The following is a 14,464-nucleotide window of genomic DNA, read 5'->3' on the forward strand; positions in this document are numbered from 1 at the left end:
CACCCACACATATCCAATGATATGGTGCATGCAGCCTTGTTAATAGAACTGGCACGTGCACCTGTCCCATATAGAAAATAAGTGTATATTCAACTGTTGATTGAACTAACTATTTGTATTTTAACTAGGCTATGGCCTATGTAATTACTAATTTGTCACATTTTATCAGATTGGAAATAAAAAAAATCAACAATGATCTGAATTATTATGTAGCAATAACATTGCAATGAATCATATGAATAACATTAATCATATTTTTCCATTATGAAGTCAAACAGAGTTTAGCTCCTCCCCAAACTTTGAACAGGTTGAACGTCAGCTCACCTGCTGCTGTGCGTTACTGTCTGTGTGCCTACCTAGCTTTAGGTTACCTGTACGTAGGTAAAAAAGGTTGTCTCAAACGCGGTGGGAATACTTTGGAAACTCGCCACTACAATGGCCGAGTCTCAACTACTGTGTTTGGACGACGAGCACGTTAATGAAAAGATACCGGAGTCCAGGCCAGAGTTTTACTACAGTGAAGAACAGCGAGCCGCGCTGGAGCAGCTGCTGAAAAACGGCGATGGCGCTTTCAAGATGCGCCTGAAAGAGGACAACGTCAAAGACTTTCTGTCCGCGAGAGAAATTAAATCGATTCGGAAAACGTTCCACGAATATGACTCGGATTATAGTAGTGACTCTGTCTCAGAATCTGGAGGAAATGAAAAGTCCAAGGAGTCCAGTGCGGACTCTGGGGTTCACTCGACTTACTGGCCCGCAATGTCAGACACCGAGGTCCCCCCGCTGGACCTCGGCTGGTCGGCCGGTAATGCTTATTACAAAGGAGCGACTCGGGTGACCGTTTACACCCATCCACCAAAAGAGAATGGCCCACATATTAAAGAGGTGGTGAGGAAACTCATACAAGAATCAAACAAGGTACGTAGTTGCTTGGTACACGTAGTCTGTTGCATCCCATGTTGTTTTGTTGTAGTCAACAGTCCCATTTGAACATAAATTGTACGTGTGGTTCAGGGCCGGATTAACACCTCTGATGAGGGCCCCTGGGCACTGAAGCTCGAAGGGCCCCCCTTCACGCGTGTGCAACATTTTTCCTGTTTTGGAGCCGTTTTGGGGCAGTTTTATGCCATTATTGGCCTATTTCCGGTCGCCTACCCCCCCCCCCAGAGTGACAGCCAATCTAGCACATTGTTGCTGCTTTACACACAATTGCACTTTTCAGCTGCCCTTCTCACCAACAATAAAACACTAATCTTTTTAGACACCATTTATTTCATTCAGATTAACAGGGACATTTTCTGTGGAGCTAAAACATTATTTTTTTTGTGTCAATTATCTAATGTGCTCTACACACCCTCTGCCAACCTAGTCCCCATATATGGGGGACATGGGGAGAGCAACGGACTTGAACTCATGCTTCCTTCATGCCTGAGTGTCCAAGTTGCTCCTTTACACCTGACAGGGGGGAGTTTCCCTGGTTGGACGTAGCGTGTGGAAGGAACACGTTATTCCAACCAGTTCCTTTCCCCTCCATCTGGCGCCCCGGCTGGCCAGGGGGAGGCAGTTTAGAGACCAGGATTACTGCATGTTTTTTGTGAGGGTACCTACCCTAGGGGACACAGGGAAAACATGCAAACTCCACACAGAAAGGCCCTTTCGCCAACCCCGCCTCGGGTATGGGCACTGATGACGCGGAGGAGGAAACACGCCGCCAGCACCCACAGCGTCCCGAGCGGGAATCGAACCCAGGACCTTCTAGCTGTGAGGCGACAGCACTACCAACTATGCCACCGTGCCCAAAAAAAAATATATATATATATATATATATATTATTTTTTTGAGGGGCCCCTGGTGCCTAAGGGCCCCTGGGCACGTGCCCAAAGTGCCCATATGGTAGATCCGGCCCTGGTGTGGTTATCTTGGAAAGAAACATTTATTAGGCTAAACTTTTCTTTTACGGAATGGGTTCCCACGATTGGTGGTCCTCAGGAGGAAATTTAGTAGTCACTCAAAGAAGTCATCAGTCACTGACCTACTTGGCCAGGCATTATTCTACTTGATTGGTTCACCATTTATCATGTGATGCTTGTGGGAAAGCGTCTACAACCTGGGGCTATGTAACCACTGCGTCACAATATTTCCCTATACAGATGTGACTCATACATCATACTGCATATGATGACTCATATCATTCATACATATATAATAGGGCCTACTATAATTATAGCTTGTAATTGATTGATTGATTGAAATATTTATTAACAGTTTGCAGAATTACAGTACATTTCAAGCACAAACTAAAAGGCCTTATGTGGAACTTCCCACAAGCCACTAATGGATAGGTAATTAACTATCATATGCATCGCATTTAAATTATTCTATTTAGCTATCATCAGCAATATTGGTCTTATAATAACAATGGTCTTTTGTCAGGTGTGTGCTGTGAACAAAAAGTGTAACTCAGCCTTCTTTCAGCCATATGTCACATTACCAAATGTAACCAGACGAGCAAGGTTAAAAAAAAAAGAATACAAGGAACAAGGAACACTGACACATTTTACTCTGGGAAATGCCCAGGGAAAAAAAGTCCCATGCTGTTGGGGTGGGCTTATAATACAATTCAGGTATGAAGCTGAGAGGGCCGTATAAAATTCATCCGAGGGCCGCATTTGGCTCGCGGGCCGCACATTGGACACCGCTGACGTTGGCAAACACATTGTGGTCCTGTCTGGGTTTCTTGTAGGCCTACGCATTGTTGGCAACAACCTATCCACTATGGCAGGTGGCAGCTTCCTGTTCTACTGTGAAGATTTTTCCCCTTCCACCACAGCAGCACGGAACTGGTCTTTGAATTGTGTGAAATGCGTATTGGAAAAAAAAGAAGTGTTTTGATGATTACACAAAGGACATGGAAAAACAGTTTGCTTACAGTAGTTCTGAAATATAATAAGACATGCAGAATCAGAATCAACTTTATTATCACATCACAGCTTCACAGGTTAAACTTTACAGGTGCAAAACAGGTGGGTGAAATTTGTTTTTGTGCAAACTCGAAAAAATGATCTACATATTTTATTATTTACACATGGTACCGGATATAGTATAGCAGTTACTTTGTGATTGTCATTGCTGAGCATTCTTACTATCGATGGCACAGTTGATCTCCTGAGATTGGGCTGACCCACTCTCCCAGTGAAAGGTTGTTATTGATGACATGATTAATAACTGTGACACAGATTTCATCTGAAATGTCTTCCCCTTTGAGCTGCTCTACCACTGCACATCCGGGCCCCTCTTCCTCTATGGGCCCCTTTTCCTCTCATCTGCACTTCTCATCTGTGTGTGTGTGTGTGTGTGTGTGTGTGTGTGTGTGTGTGTGTGTGTGTGTGTGTGTGTGTGTGTGTGTGTGTGTGTGTGTGTGTGTGTGTGTGTGTGTGTGTGTGTGTGTGTGTGTGTGTGTGTGTGTGTGTGTGTGTGTGTGTGTGTGTGTGTGTGAGAGAGAGAGAGAGAGAGCACATGCGGGGGTAACTAAATGCTATGCTCACATGACAGTCAGGACAGTCTCACAACTTTCATTGCTAAGACTGAGTGGAAACAATTGGAGAGTTAAAGAACAACAACTGCTTTGCAGAGCCAATCAAACGTCTTAAGGGTGGTCCTTCACATTTTGGGGCAGTGATATGATTGGTTTCCAAAGCGATTGTCACAGGTTTGATAGCACAACAGGGCTCTGTTCTCCGTTCTCATCTGGCATTGCGAGACATAACTAAATCCATGACATATACAATTATACACTAACAGTACAGGATATTGATGTATATAGATTTTTTTGCACACCTATTAGGTTGTTTAATTTTCTACACTTTACACTTTAATATTATGTTAGTACCCATGTATTATAAAATGTAGTAGCCTACCTACAGTACCTCAAACAAGGGATTAAATTCATTTTGCTCCTATGCCACTAAAATGTGGAACGCCCTACCAACAGCCATTAAGAAATGTGAATCCCTTGACTCCTTCAAAACCGCTCTCAAACAGAGGCGTATCTACAATAAGGCGAGGGCAGGCGTCCGCCTGTCCAAATCCATTATTGGCCTGGCCAAAATCCATACAATGAGAAAAAAATCACACCCGTGTGAACTGAGTGGTGTAAGGTTTTATATAGCATGATCAGCTGTGGTCTGACGTAATGTCTGACGTAATGAAAGTCTGTCTCGGCAAAGAGCAGCCGTGATCTAATATTCTCTTGGTGTTGAACAAAACTTTGTCTTGCGTCTCGTCTATTGGGCTTCCCACCGTCTTTAAAGATCTTTGGCTAGGTAGGGTCGTCTTCTGATGTGATGATTTGTGACCATGAAGTTGATTCAGCTGGAGTTTTTGTCCGATGTGAGGTATTATATAAGGTAAGGTATTATATAGCCTGATCAGCTCTGATCTGACGTAATTAAATCACACCCGGATGTGATTTCACAACTGGCTTTTTTTGTGCAGAAAAAATGAGCATGGTTGCTACGGTCATCCAGTTCACCCGGGTGTGATTTAATTACGTCAGAAATTATTTTGAACATAGCAACCATGCTCATTTTTTCTGCACAAAAAAGCCAGTTGTAGGAGTGGTTTACACCACTCAAAAAGAGGACAAAAACAAGACGTGAGAACTATTAATGGACAGCTGATTGGCCGTCGCGGTAGAGCGCGACCCTCAATCACCATTGGAATGTAAATGCAAGCCTTTCAGCCTTTGTATACTACTCGTCTGGCAGGTATATCTCTTTGAAAACCTTTAGTGCTACGATTGTGCGCGGGGAGACGACAATTAACACATCTTGCCTGTCCAAAATATAATTCTTGCCTGCCCAAAATGTAATTCCTGGAAACGCCACTGCTCTCAAAGAGCACCTACGGACAGCTGCAATTAGAAACTGTCCCACGTAAAAAATAAATAAAAAAGTCCCCTTTTCCCATACTGTACTTTTTCCCTTTTTTCTTTCTTTACATGATTATTTCCTGTTTTTCATAGAAGTGTATATCTGTAGGTCTTTAAATGTTCTGATTAATTGAAAATGGAGGACCCTGATGTAAACAATGCTTTTCGGTTTCATCCTCATAGTAGCAGTTTTTGTATCAGTCAGGACAGTCTCACAACTTTCATTGCTAAGACTGAGTGGAAACAATTGGAGAGTTAAAGAACAACAACTGCTTTGCAGAGCCAATCAAACGTCTTAAGGGTGGTCCTTCACATTTTGGGGCAGTGATATGATTGGTTTCCAAAGCGATTGTCACAGGTTTGATAGCACAACAGGGCTCTGTTCTCCGTTCTCATCTGGCATTGCGAGACATAACTAAATCCATGACATATACAATTATACACTAACAGTACAGGATATTGATGTATATAGATTTTTTTGCACACCTATTAGGTTGTTTAATTTTCTACACTTTACACTTTAATATTATGTTAGTACCCATGTATTATAAAATGTAGTAGCCTACCTACAGTACCTCAAACAAGGGATTAAATTCATTTTGCTCCTATGCCACTAAAATGTGGAACGCCCTACCAACAGCCATTAAGAAATGTGAATCCCTTGACTCCTTCAAAACCGCTCTCAAACAGAGGCGTATCTACAATAAGGCAAGGGCAGGCGTCCGCCTGTCCAAATCCATTTCTGGCCTGGCCAAAATCCATACAATGAGAAAAAAAGAGGACAAAAACAAGACGTGAGAACTATTAGTGGACAGCTGATTGGCCGTCGCGGTAGAGCGCGACCCTCAATCACCCATTGGAATGTAAATGCAAGCCTTTCAGCCTTTGTATACTACTCGTCTGGCAGGTATATCTCTTTGAAAACCTTTAGTGCTACGATTGTGCGCGGGGAGACGACAATTAACACATCTTGCCTGTCCAAAATATAATTCTTGCCTGCCCAAAATGTAATTCCTGGAAACGCCACTGCTCTCAAAGAGCACCTACGGACGGCTGCAATTAGAAACTGTCCCACGTAAAAAATAAATAAAAAAGTCCCCTTTTCCCCCCTTTTCCCATACCGTACTTTTTCCCTTTTTTCTTTCTTTACATGATTATTTCCTGTTCTTCATAGAAGTGTATATCTGTAGGTCTTTAAATGTTCTGATGAATTGAAAATGGAGGACCCTGATGTAAACAATGCTTTTCGGTTTCATCCTCATAGTAGCAGTTTCATTTGAAATGTACCCATTCTATGCAGTACATACTGTGAAATAAAAGTTTCAATCAATCAAAACCGCATTAGTATCATACCTTGTTTCTACCGTATTATAGATGTTAGACATTGATGGCACAGTCTGATCAGCCACGTCAGCATTTCACTGCAGTACTTGTATGAGCATGTGGCGAATGAAACCGCTTGAATCTTTAATCTTGGCATGAATGATCCTGCAATGTAATGTCGATGAATGAACTTTGGCGCAGTGACTCATAGGCGTGTTTTAACATGCTACTGTAGGCCACGTAGTGTTGACGGTGTAGTTCTGGAGTATGAATGTCAGTTTCAAATCAGGACTTGTAAAGACAGATGGAATCCATATTTAGCCCTATTATTGCAATACCGGCCGGCTCCCCCCACTGCTATAGAGTGTATGCGCATGCATAAAGTGAATGGCAGATCGAGTGGCAAATCGAGTGGCAAAATGAGTGACAAAGTGAGTTTAATGTTGATTAAAGTCATTTAATGCAATCAAATATGACTTTTCTGTTTGGATGTACGGTCTGTCAATGCCAGAAAGTAGTTTTCTGCAACTCAGTAGGCCTTTCCACATAACCTCCTGGTATGATGATGATGTCACGCGCATACCCTCTATAGCCCGGAAACCAGACGAATCTGCCACAGGAAATAAAATAAAAAAAGATGGGGAGATTGGCTCAGTTGGAATTGCATTTCTCTCACCCCAGAGTTGCGGGTGACCAATCAGAGCCCACTATTCAAAGTGAGACTTTTTTGCTGTGATGCTGTTTGTAACTGCCCCTTGGAAATGGAAATAAATCCACACCGAAGTTCCAGACTATATCTACGCAGTGATATTAGTCTGGCCATGCCTTGCTACCCTGATGCCTTGCTGCTGGAGACCAGGTGAGGGGTCCTCACCTGGTCAATCCATAATGTTGTTTTCTGCTTCATCTGTCACCTGATTGACTGTGGCAAAATACTGTGGCAAAAGCACAAAAGTTTGTTTTAGTGATTGGTTTGGCGCATAGGAATTTTTTTTCTGTGGCAGATCTGGCAAATCCAGATGAGACAAGTCCAGATGAAGATTCATTGACTCTGTTGAGCTGGTTGGCTTATAGGCCTGACAAAATGGTATTTTGAAAGCAGCAAGGTTATTGCTGCCAGGCTTGTGTTTATATAAACAGCACATAATTCTGTCTTTCTTTTGACTTCTGGTATGGGTCCAACACGTTTGCTTATAGTAGTACTTACTACTCACCGGGTAATGTCATCTCAATTTAATGTCATCTCATTGTTTGTTTCCCTCAAGCCTCAAGGTGAAGTAAATCATCTACTACAGAAAACCTGTTAGGCTATGTATTTCATGCGAGTGTGCTGCGAAACGTGGCACGCTGCATAGTTCGAACACCTTGAAATTTAAATCACATCATGCACTTTGGCATGCATGGCAAACACGAACACACACGAACTTGCCGAACTCTTCCATAATAGGCCGCATAATACAGTCAAACGTTCTTTTACACAGACTGAGAGAAGGCACCAAATTGTACGTTACATATTTTATTTGGATTGACTCTGTTGTTTTCAAGCCTGTGGTAAGTATGAAAAGAGAACTATTATATTTTAATTACTGACAAAGTTTCAGAACCCATGATTTAATTCATAATCTTTTAAGATGTATGATTATTATTACGTTAGCAAACTTACAAGAAAACATGAAACTGTACACTTCATAGTTGGTACTAGTGTTGAGTCGGGTCCAAGAATGCACCTACACTACAGTAATAGTGACAATAGGCAAATAGGGTATCACATGACATGATGTAATGAAACCCAAGAACAAAAAAGGCACTGTCTGTCTGGTGATAATGGGATACTTTGCAAAACAGTCATCACACTTAAATCATAAAACCTGTTCAAGATATTGCCCTACTTTGCAAGTAGAGGTTTCCTCAGATGGAAAGTTTGGAAACGGATCATTGCAATATGCTACAGTCACAGTGAACAGTACACATCCAGGGGCATCAACACAAATTTAACAGAGTTCAGAATCGGGTCTAATCTAAAATGTGTTAATCCAAGTTCAATTTTATCCTGTTCAGGATTTTAAACTGGGATTAACAAACCTTAGGTTAATACTTTTACATATGATTAATTCATGTTTTATTGATATTCTTGGCTGCCATATTGAATTATATATAGGCTGTATAAGTAACAATATGAGGACACTTGATTGAGGATAATTATCAATTTTTACTTTATTTTTTAGGGCGCTAGCTCCTCCTATGCCCAGCTTTGTGTGTCTGTGTGTACCCCATAGCGATGATTTGATTGGCTGAGGGCTTAAAAAGTGAGGGGAAAAAAGTGAGGACGCCAAGTGATTGATGTATGATGATAAGAGCGCCCCTCACTTCACATGAGTGTGATTTATAAGATTTTCATCCATTTGCTAGGAAGCTCAGACTACTAGCTGACAACATGTCCATGCCAAGCATTTATTGCTTGAGTTGGTGGACCAATACAAAGTGATAATCAAGGACAAACAGATGGTGCTACCACACTGCTAGTGGCTGTATCATTGCAACAAATTCTTGGTAAAACAATATTGTTGAAGAAATTAATATACTTCCTACTCAAATTGGTTAAAGCCTATCATTTCTATTCATGGCAGGAATTTGCCTCTGGTGTTCTGTCCACCGCACATATGCTGTCATCTTATCCAAACTTAACACATTTTGTGCCCAGGACATCTCCAGACGTCTTTAATCACCCCCTGTGGTTGCGTCTGGGGACGTCTTTGGGAATTTGTAGTGAATTTTCTTCTTTTTTCTTTTCTTTTGCTTTTGATTTAAAAAAAACTGCAAAATCTGCTTGGCACTCTACGTCTCCATTCTGAAATAATCCATGGGCATCTTAATAGAGCGTCGCAGTCCCGCCCCCTACCATGGACCAGGAAATGAATCCCAATGCATTTTTCCCATAGACATTTCAGAAAGTATTTATTTAAAGACGGTTACGCCGCGGACAAAGCCAACTCGAGTCGTGACAACTCATGACAACACAAACAATATTTTGGACCAAACAAATAATTACAAAGAAGAAAAACAACAAAAAAAGTGTTGTAATCTGCCGTTTTTTTCTTCTTTCTAATTATTTGTTCGGCCCAAAAACTGTGTTTGTTGTCATGATTTGTCACGACTCGAGTTGGCTTTGTCCGCGGTGTAAACGTCTTTAAATAAATACTTTCTGAAATGTCTATGAGGAAAATGAACGGAGAATCATTTCCTGGTCCATGGTAGGGGGCGGGACTGCGGTGCTCTATACTGTACCCACTTAAATTTTGGGAATGTCATTGTAGGCAAAAATGAAAATGTTCACGGATTTCTTTTTAAATAGCAGATCTCATACTCCCAATGATTCACAGTGTGAGCTTGAAGGTTGTCTGCCTTTGAAATACTGTGTTGTGCAACATGCTTAACAGATACACTGTGATTTAAACTGGTTTAGGACTTATTCTTTGTGCAACCCACATGTTATAACTGTCAGTGTGGACTGTGGAGACAATGTGAAATAATTTTTGCCTATGCTTGTTTGAATAATTTCATGCTTTTGTGAGCAACCCTGCTGGGGTAATTAAACTTGAAAAACCACTTCAAGTGTTAACAGAAAATAACAGTGTCTTATTGTGTTTCTTTAAAAAAAAAGATTTTCCCACGATTTCGCAACCCACCTAGTGTCAATTATCGAATGTAATCCTGGGCGCTACACTTCCTCTGCCAACACGGGGAGAGCAACGGACTGACCTCATGCTTCCTTCTATGCAGTCCAAGCTGCTTCCCACCTGACATGGGGGAGTTTCCCCGGTTGGACGTAGCGTGTGGAAGGAACACATTATTCCAAACAGTTCCTTTTCCCCTCCATCAGGCTGGCCAGGGGGAGGCAGTTTAAAGACCAGGATTACTGCATGTTTTTTGACAATAGGTCATATTCACTGATGCTGTAGTGTATATAGTGTATATAATTTGTTTTTAGTTTTTACATAATGTGCACATTACAACCTCCATGGTAATCTGAGTTCCCAGAACTCGCATGAAAATGGGAGGGCCAGCAACTCTTGCTAAACTATGTATCCTATGTTAATCTGTCTATAAATCGGTTGCGCTATAAGAGGAGATCCGTATCCATATTTGGTCTATCGGTACTATGGTAGTGTAGTGGTACTGGGTACAGCACTGGATACTCTGACAACAAGTACAGTACAATGAGTACATAACCGGTGGGGTATGCATTCCCAGTGTTCTCGACTTGCGTGGTCCCCGACTAGGCCTGGGCACTGGTCTATTGCATTTTTTTAAATGAATTAGTCTGCTTATAACACTGTAGAATTATAGTTATAAGAAGTCATAAATACTTTCCGATGACTTAGTGACTTATAGTGTGATTATTATTATTAGTTTATCATAGCATAGCAAGTGTTACCCAATTCATTCATATCACTCATATACATGTGACAACCAAAATGCTGTATGTGAAAATGCACATACTGTACATCAATTCTGCTTCACAACTCTTTTAGCCAATTTATATTCATATTGAACTTGCCCTGTGTGCTTTTCCCAGTGGTGGAAAAAGTACTCAAATGTTTTACTTAAGTAAAAGTATCAATAGTGCAATGTAGACAGTAATACTTAATTACAAGTAAAAGTCTGGAATTAAACATTTACTTGAGTAAAAGTACAAACGTATTGGTATAAAAATTTACTTAAAGTACCAAAAGTAGAAAATACTTATTGTGCAGAATGTCCCATTTCACAAGTTTTTTAGATCAACTACATTAACCACATCAGCCCTATATACATTTTGGCTATTTTCAAATAGCCAAAATGTATATAGGGCTGATGTGGTTAATGTATGGTTTGTAAGAATAGAGCATACCTATTTACACGCACCTCGACAGTGGGTGCAGGGCAGGGCCCCCCTTCCATGGTTTGTAATAATAATTACAATCTACAAAGTAACTAAAGTACAATATGTGCCTTTGAAGCTGCGTTCAGACCTGAATATATATTGCCTATATATATTTGTGCTGCGCAAGGTCGCGCAGCGCCCGTTCGCACAACTTCTCGTCTTTGCATTGACTTTGTATGTAATCGCACCACTCTAACCATCCAAGTCTGAACGCACCTTCAGATGTAATGGAGTAGAAGGAAAAGTACTGACATTTTGAAATACTCCAGTTAAAGTAAAAAGTCCTCAAAATTGTACTTAAGTACAGTACTTAAGTTTTCTTTCCACCACTGGCTTTATTCCAGGTGGTGGCCATTGTCATGGACCTCCTGACCGACATGCAGATCCTCCAGGACCTGCTGGACGCGTCTTCCAGGCGAGGGGTGGCTGTCTATGCTGTGTTAGAGGCCACGGGGGTGCCCCACTTCCTGGATATGTGCAGTCGGCTTCAGATCAACGCAATGCATCTACGGGTGAGAACACGAACACACACACACACACATGCGCGCTGGTGTCGTGCACCGACTATAGCCAGATCTACAAGCTCACACAACACGTCACAATTTGAGCATCTTGGGCTTGTCGATGGGCAATTTCTCACTGTGTGTGACACGGTATGGTGAGTCGTGAGGTAAATAGATGCAAAGAGAAACTGGAAAAGGAAAAGATTAAAGTAGCACAGTAGACAATGTAATTGTCACTGATGATTATCTGTGATAAAGATATCATAGAAAGGTATCGTAATGTCATGGTCAGTAGTTAACATTTGATGTTATGGCAATGCTTGTTAAAAAATCACACCTGTGTGAAGTGAGCGATGCAACTGTACCGTGTGGGGGTCCCCGGGGCGTCCCCGCAAACATCCAGACCCCCAGGAACGCGCCCGGTTCCGGCGAGTATTCCCGCGTCCGAAACGGTTGAGAAATGACAGAGTTACTGTGTTGAGTCAGGTGTCTTTTCTTTTTCATTGTATAAACAAACACCTTGTCAACAAAGATATACCAATTTTGCCACCTGAGTTATACCTAAGAAGTAAAGTACCTATCCATGTATTATTTGGGCCATTCATTCATACATTCCAGTGACCTATTATTCTAGCTCCGCAGAGACACTCTACCTAATCTGTGGCAAGTCTGTAGCCTGATCGGACCCATTTTAAGTGGAACACTGGAATAGCAAGCCATTGTGGTGTCAGTTGATAAGGCTGTGAATGGCCTTTTCACAGCTCTTGGCTTTGCTACTCTTATTCCTAACAAATAAACATTTGTAGATTCTGAGAACAATTCCAACAACTGTAACTCAATGCTCTGCGTCACAAAGGGTTAACCACCTGGGATAGCATCACTGGTGTGTCTCTTTATGTGTATCTCTCAACAAGCTCTCTCTCTCTCTCTCTCTCTCTCTCTCAATTCAATTCAATTCAATTCAATTCAATTCAATTCAATTCAAAGGAGCTTTATTGGCATGAGAAAACGTACGTTTAAATATTGGATATAAACTCTCTCTGTACGGTATGCTGAACAGGATTTGTGCTCAAGCTTTGCTTATCCCGAAAGTTTACTTTGTTCTAAGCGGGAACGCCACAGTTTGACTTGGCATTTCACATGATCAGCAGGCTTTCATGACGGTGCATAGTGTGTTGATATATGTCATTGCCTCAGGCTCATGTGTGTCATGTTAAGCCAGGCCGGTTGTGTAACTAAGTGGGTGTATCCTTACAGAACCTCCGCGTGCGGACAGTGAAAGGCTCAGGGCTGGCCCTGTCCTTTGGCAAGCTACCAGGCTCCCTGTGTTCCAAATACATGCTGGTAGATGGAGAGAAAGTCATGTTTGGGTCCTACAGGTGAGCAACGCCGTCATGTGACAAAACATAAATAGGCTTGAGACAGTTACTGTATTTATTATCTTGTGTAAGCTGAGTTCCTGTGTTTTCCCTCTCTAGCTTTACGTGGAGTTCGTCTCGGGTGGACAGGAACACGATCACTGTGATGTCAGGACAAGTGGTGGATTTCTTTGACAATGACTTTAGGGAGATGTACGCCGTGTCGGAGGAAGTGGACCTCTACAAGGAGTTCAACATCACTAATCCACCGATTTCCGCGCCGGTCAAAAAGCCTGTAGTGCAAGCCCAGCCACTGCCAGTCACCACCTCACGATTTCAAGTATCTCTCCAATCCCAGCCACTGCCAGTCACCACCTCACGATTTCAAGTATCTCTCCAATCCAGACAAGTTGACATGAAGGTGCCTGCACATAAGTACCACAACCCCAAGTACTCTTTGGTAGTGGGGAACAGCATGGTTCGTGCAGGTTCATTACAGGACCTCTCCAGTACAAGAGACTCATTGATTGGTGGACTGAGCCAGAGTAATGGCTTGCAGAAAAAGATGCTCCCCGCCAATGTAGGCAGTAGTGAGAAACTGGACCGGGTCTGCCCACAGTCGCCCAGTTCAGCTGCGCCTGTAGAGGAAGATGATGAGGGAAAGGGAGGCCCAAAGAAGGTCCTAGCTTTCGCTGCAAGAAAACAACGCAGTTCGTTCAGACTCTTCCTGAAAAGCAGATCAGGCACAGACACAATAGAGGAAGACACGGTCACACCGCAGCTGCAAACCCCCCCTACCTGCAAAGTCTCAAACACCAATGGTGTTCCCCCTACCTGCAAAGTCTCAAACACCAATGGTGTTGAACCTAGTGAGAAGGAGGACTCATTTGAGATAATAGAGAAACCCGCCATATTGAAATTCTTGAACAAGAAACCTCCAACCTCAAAGCTCCCTCAAAGAAGCATGTCTCTTCAGACACTCAACATAGGGGACGAGGACGGTACGTGTTCAAATTTTGAAAAACGGTGCAATTTACAATTTACAATTTAGGCATTTAGCAGACACTCTTAATCCAGAGTGATTTACATTAAGCAAGAACAAAAAAGCATGGGCCTTAGTGCCGTGCTATTAATATTTCCACACTACTGATGTTTTTGATAATCTGTCTCACTTTCTTTTTATGCCAACAGGACCAAAAGGACGTAAGCGGCATTCGAAGAAGAATTGCATTCAGTCCTGAGATGCAGTACATGCAGGAAGGGCGCCATTGCTTCTGCTACCCAGAGTGAAAGCAGGAGAGCATTGAAAACAAGTTTTGAAAGTGATGGCCTGACGATCGCATGTGTGACACACGCTGCTGCAAGGACTGGGTCACCGTATCACATTACTCATTACTGCATCTATGCATCGTGCCTTAGAGGGAAT

At 42.2% G+C, this 14,464-nt stretch overlaps 1 protein-coding gene across 1 annotated transcript; it reads left to right on the forward strand.

The window, feature by feature from the left end:
• Positions 1–313: 313 nt before the first annotated feature.
• Positions 314–13,876, forward strand: LOC306937175 (protein FAM83F-like; the record flags this gene model as incomplete). Its single annotated transcript, XM_079520839.1, has 4 exons — positions 314–918; positions 11,522–11,689; positions 12,938–13,059; positions 13,159–13,876. Coding segments are annotated over exons 1-4 (1,491 nt in total), but the record flags the coding sequence as incomplete, so codon positions are not given.
• Positions 13,877–14,464: the final 588 nt, after the last annotated feature.

Source organism: Electrona antarctica (genome assembly GCF_951216825.1).
Source record: "Electrona antarctica genome assembly, chromosome: 14".
Taxonomy (NCBI): Eukaryota; Metazoa; Chordata; class Actinopteri; order Myctophiformes; family Myctophidae; genus Electrona; species Electrona antarctica.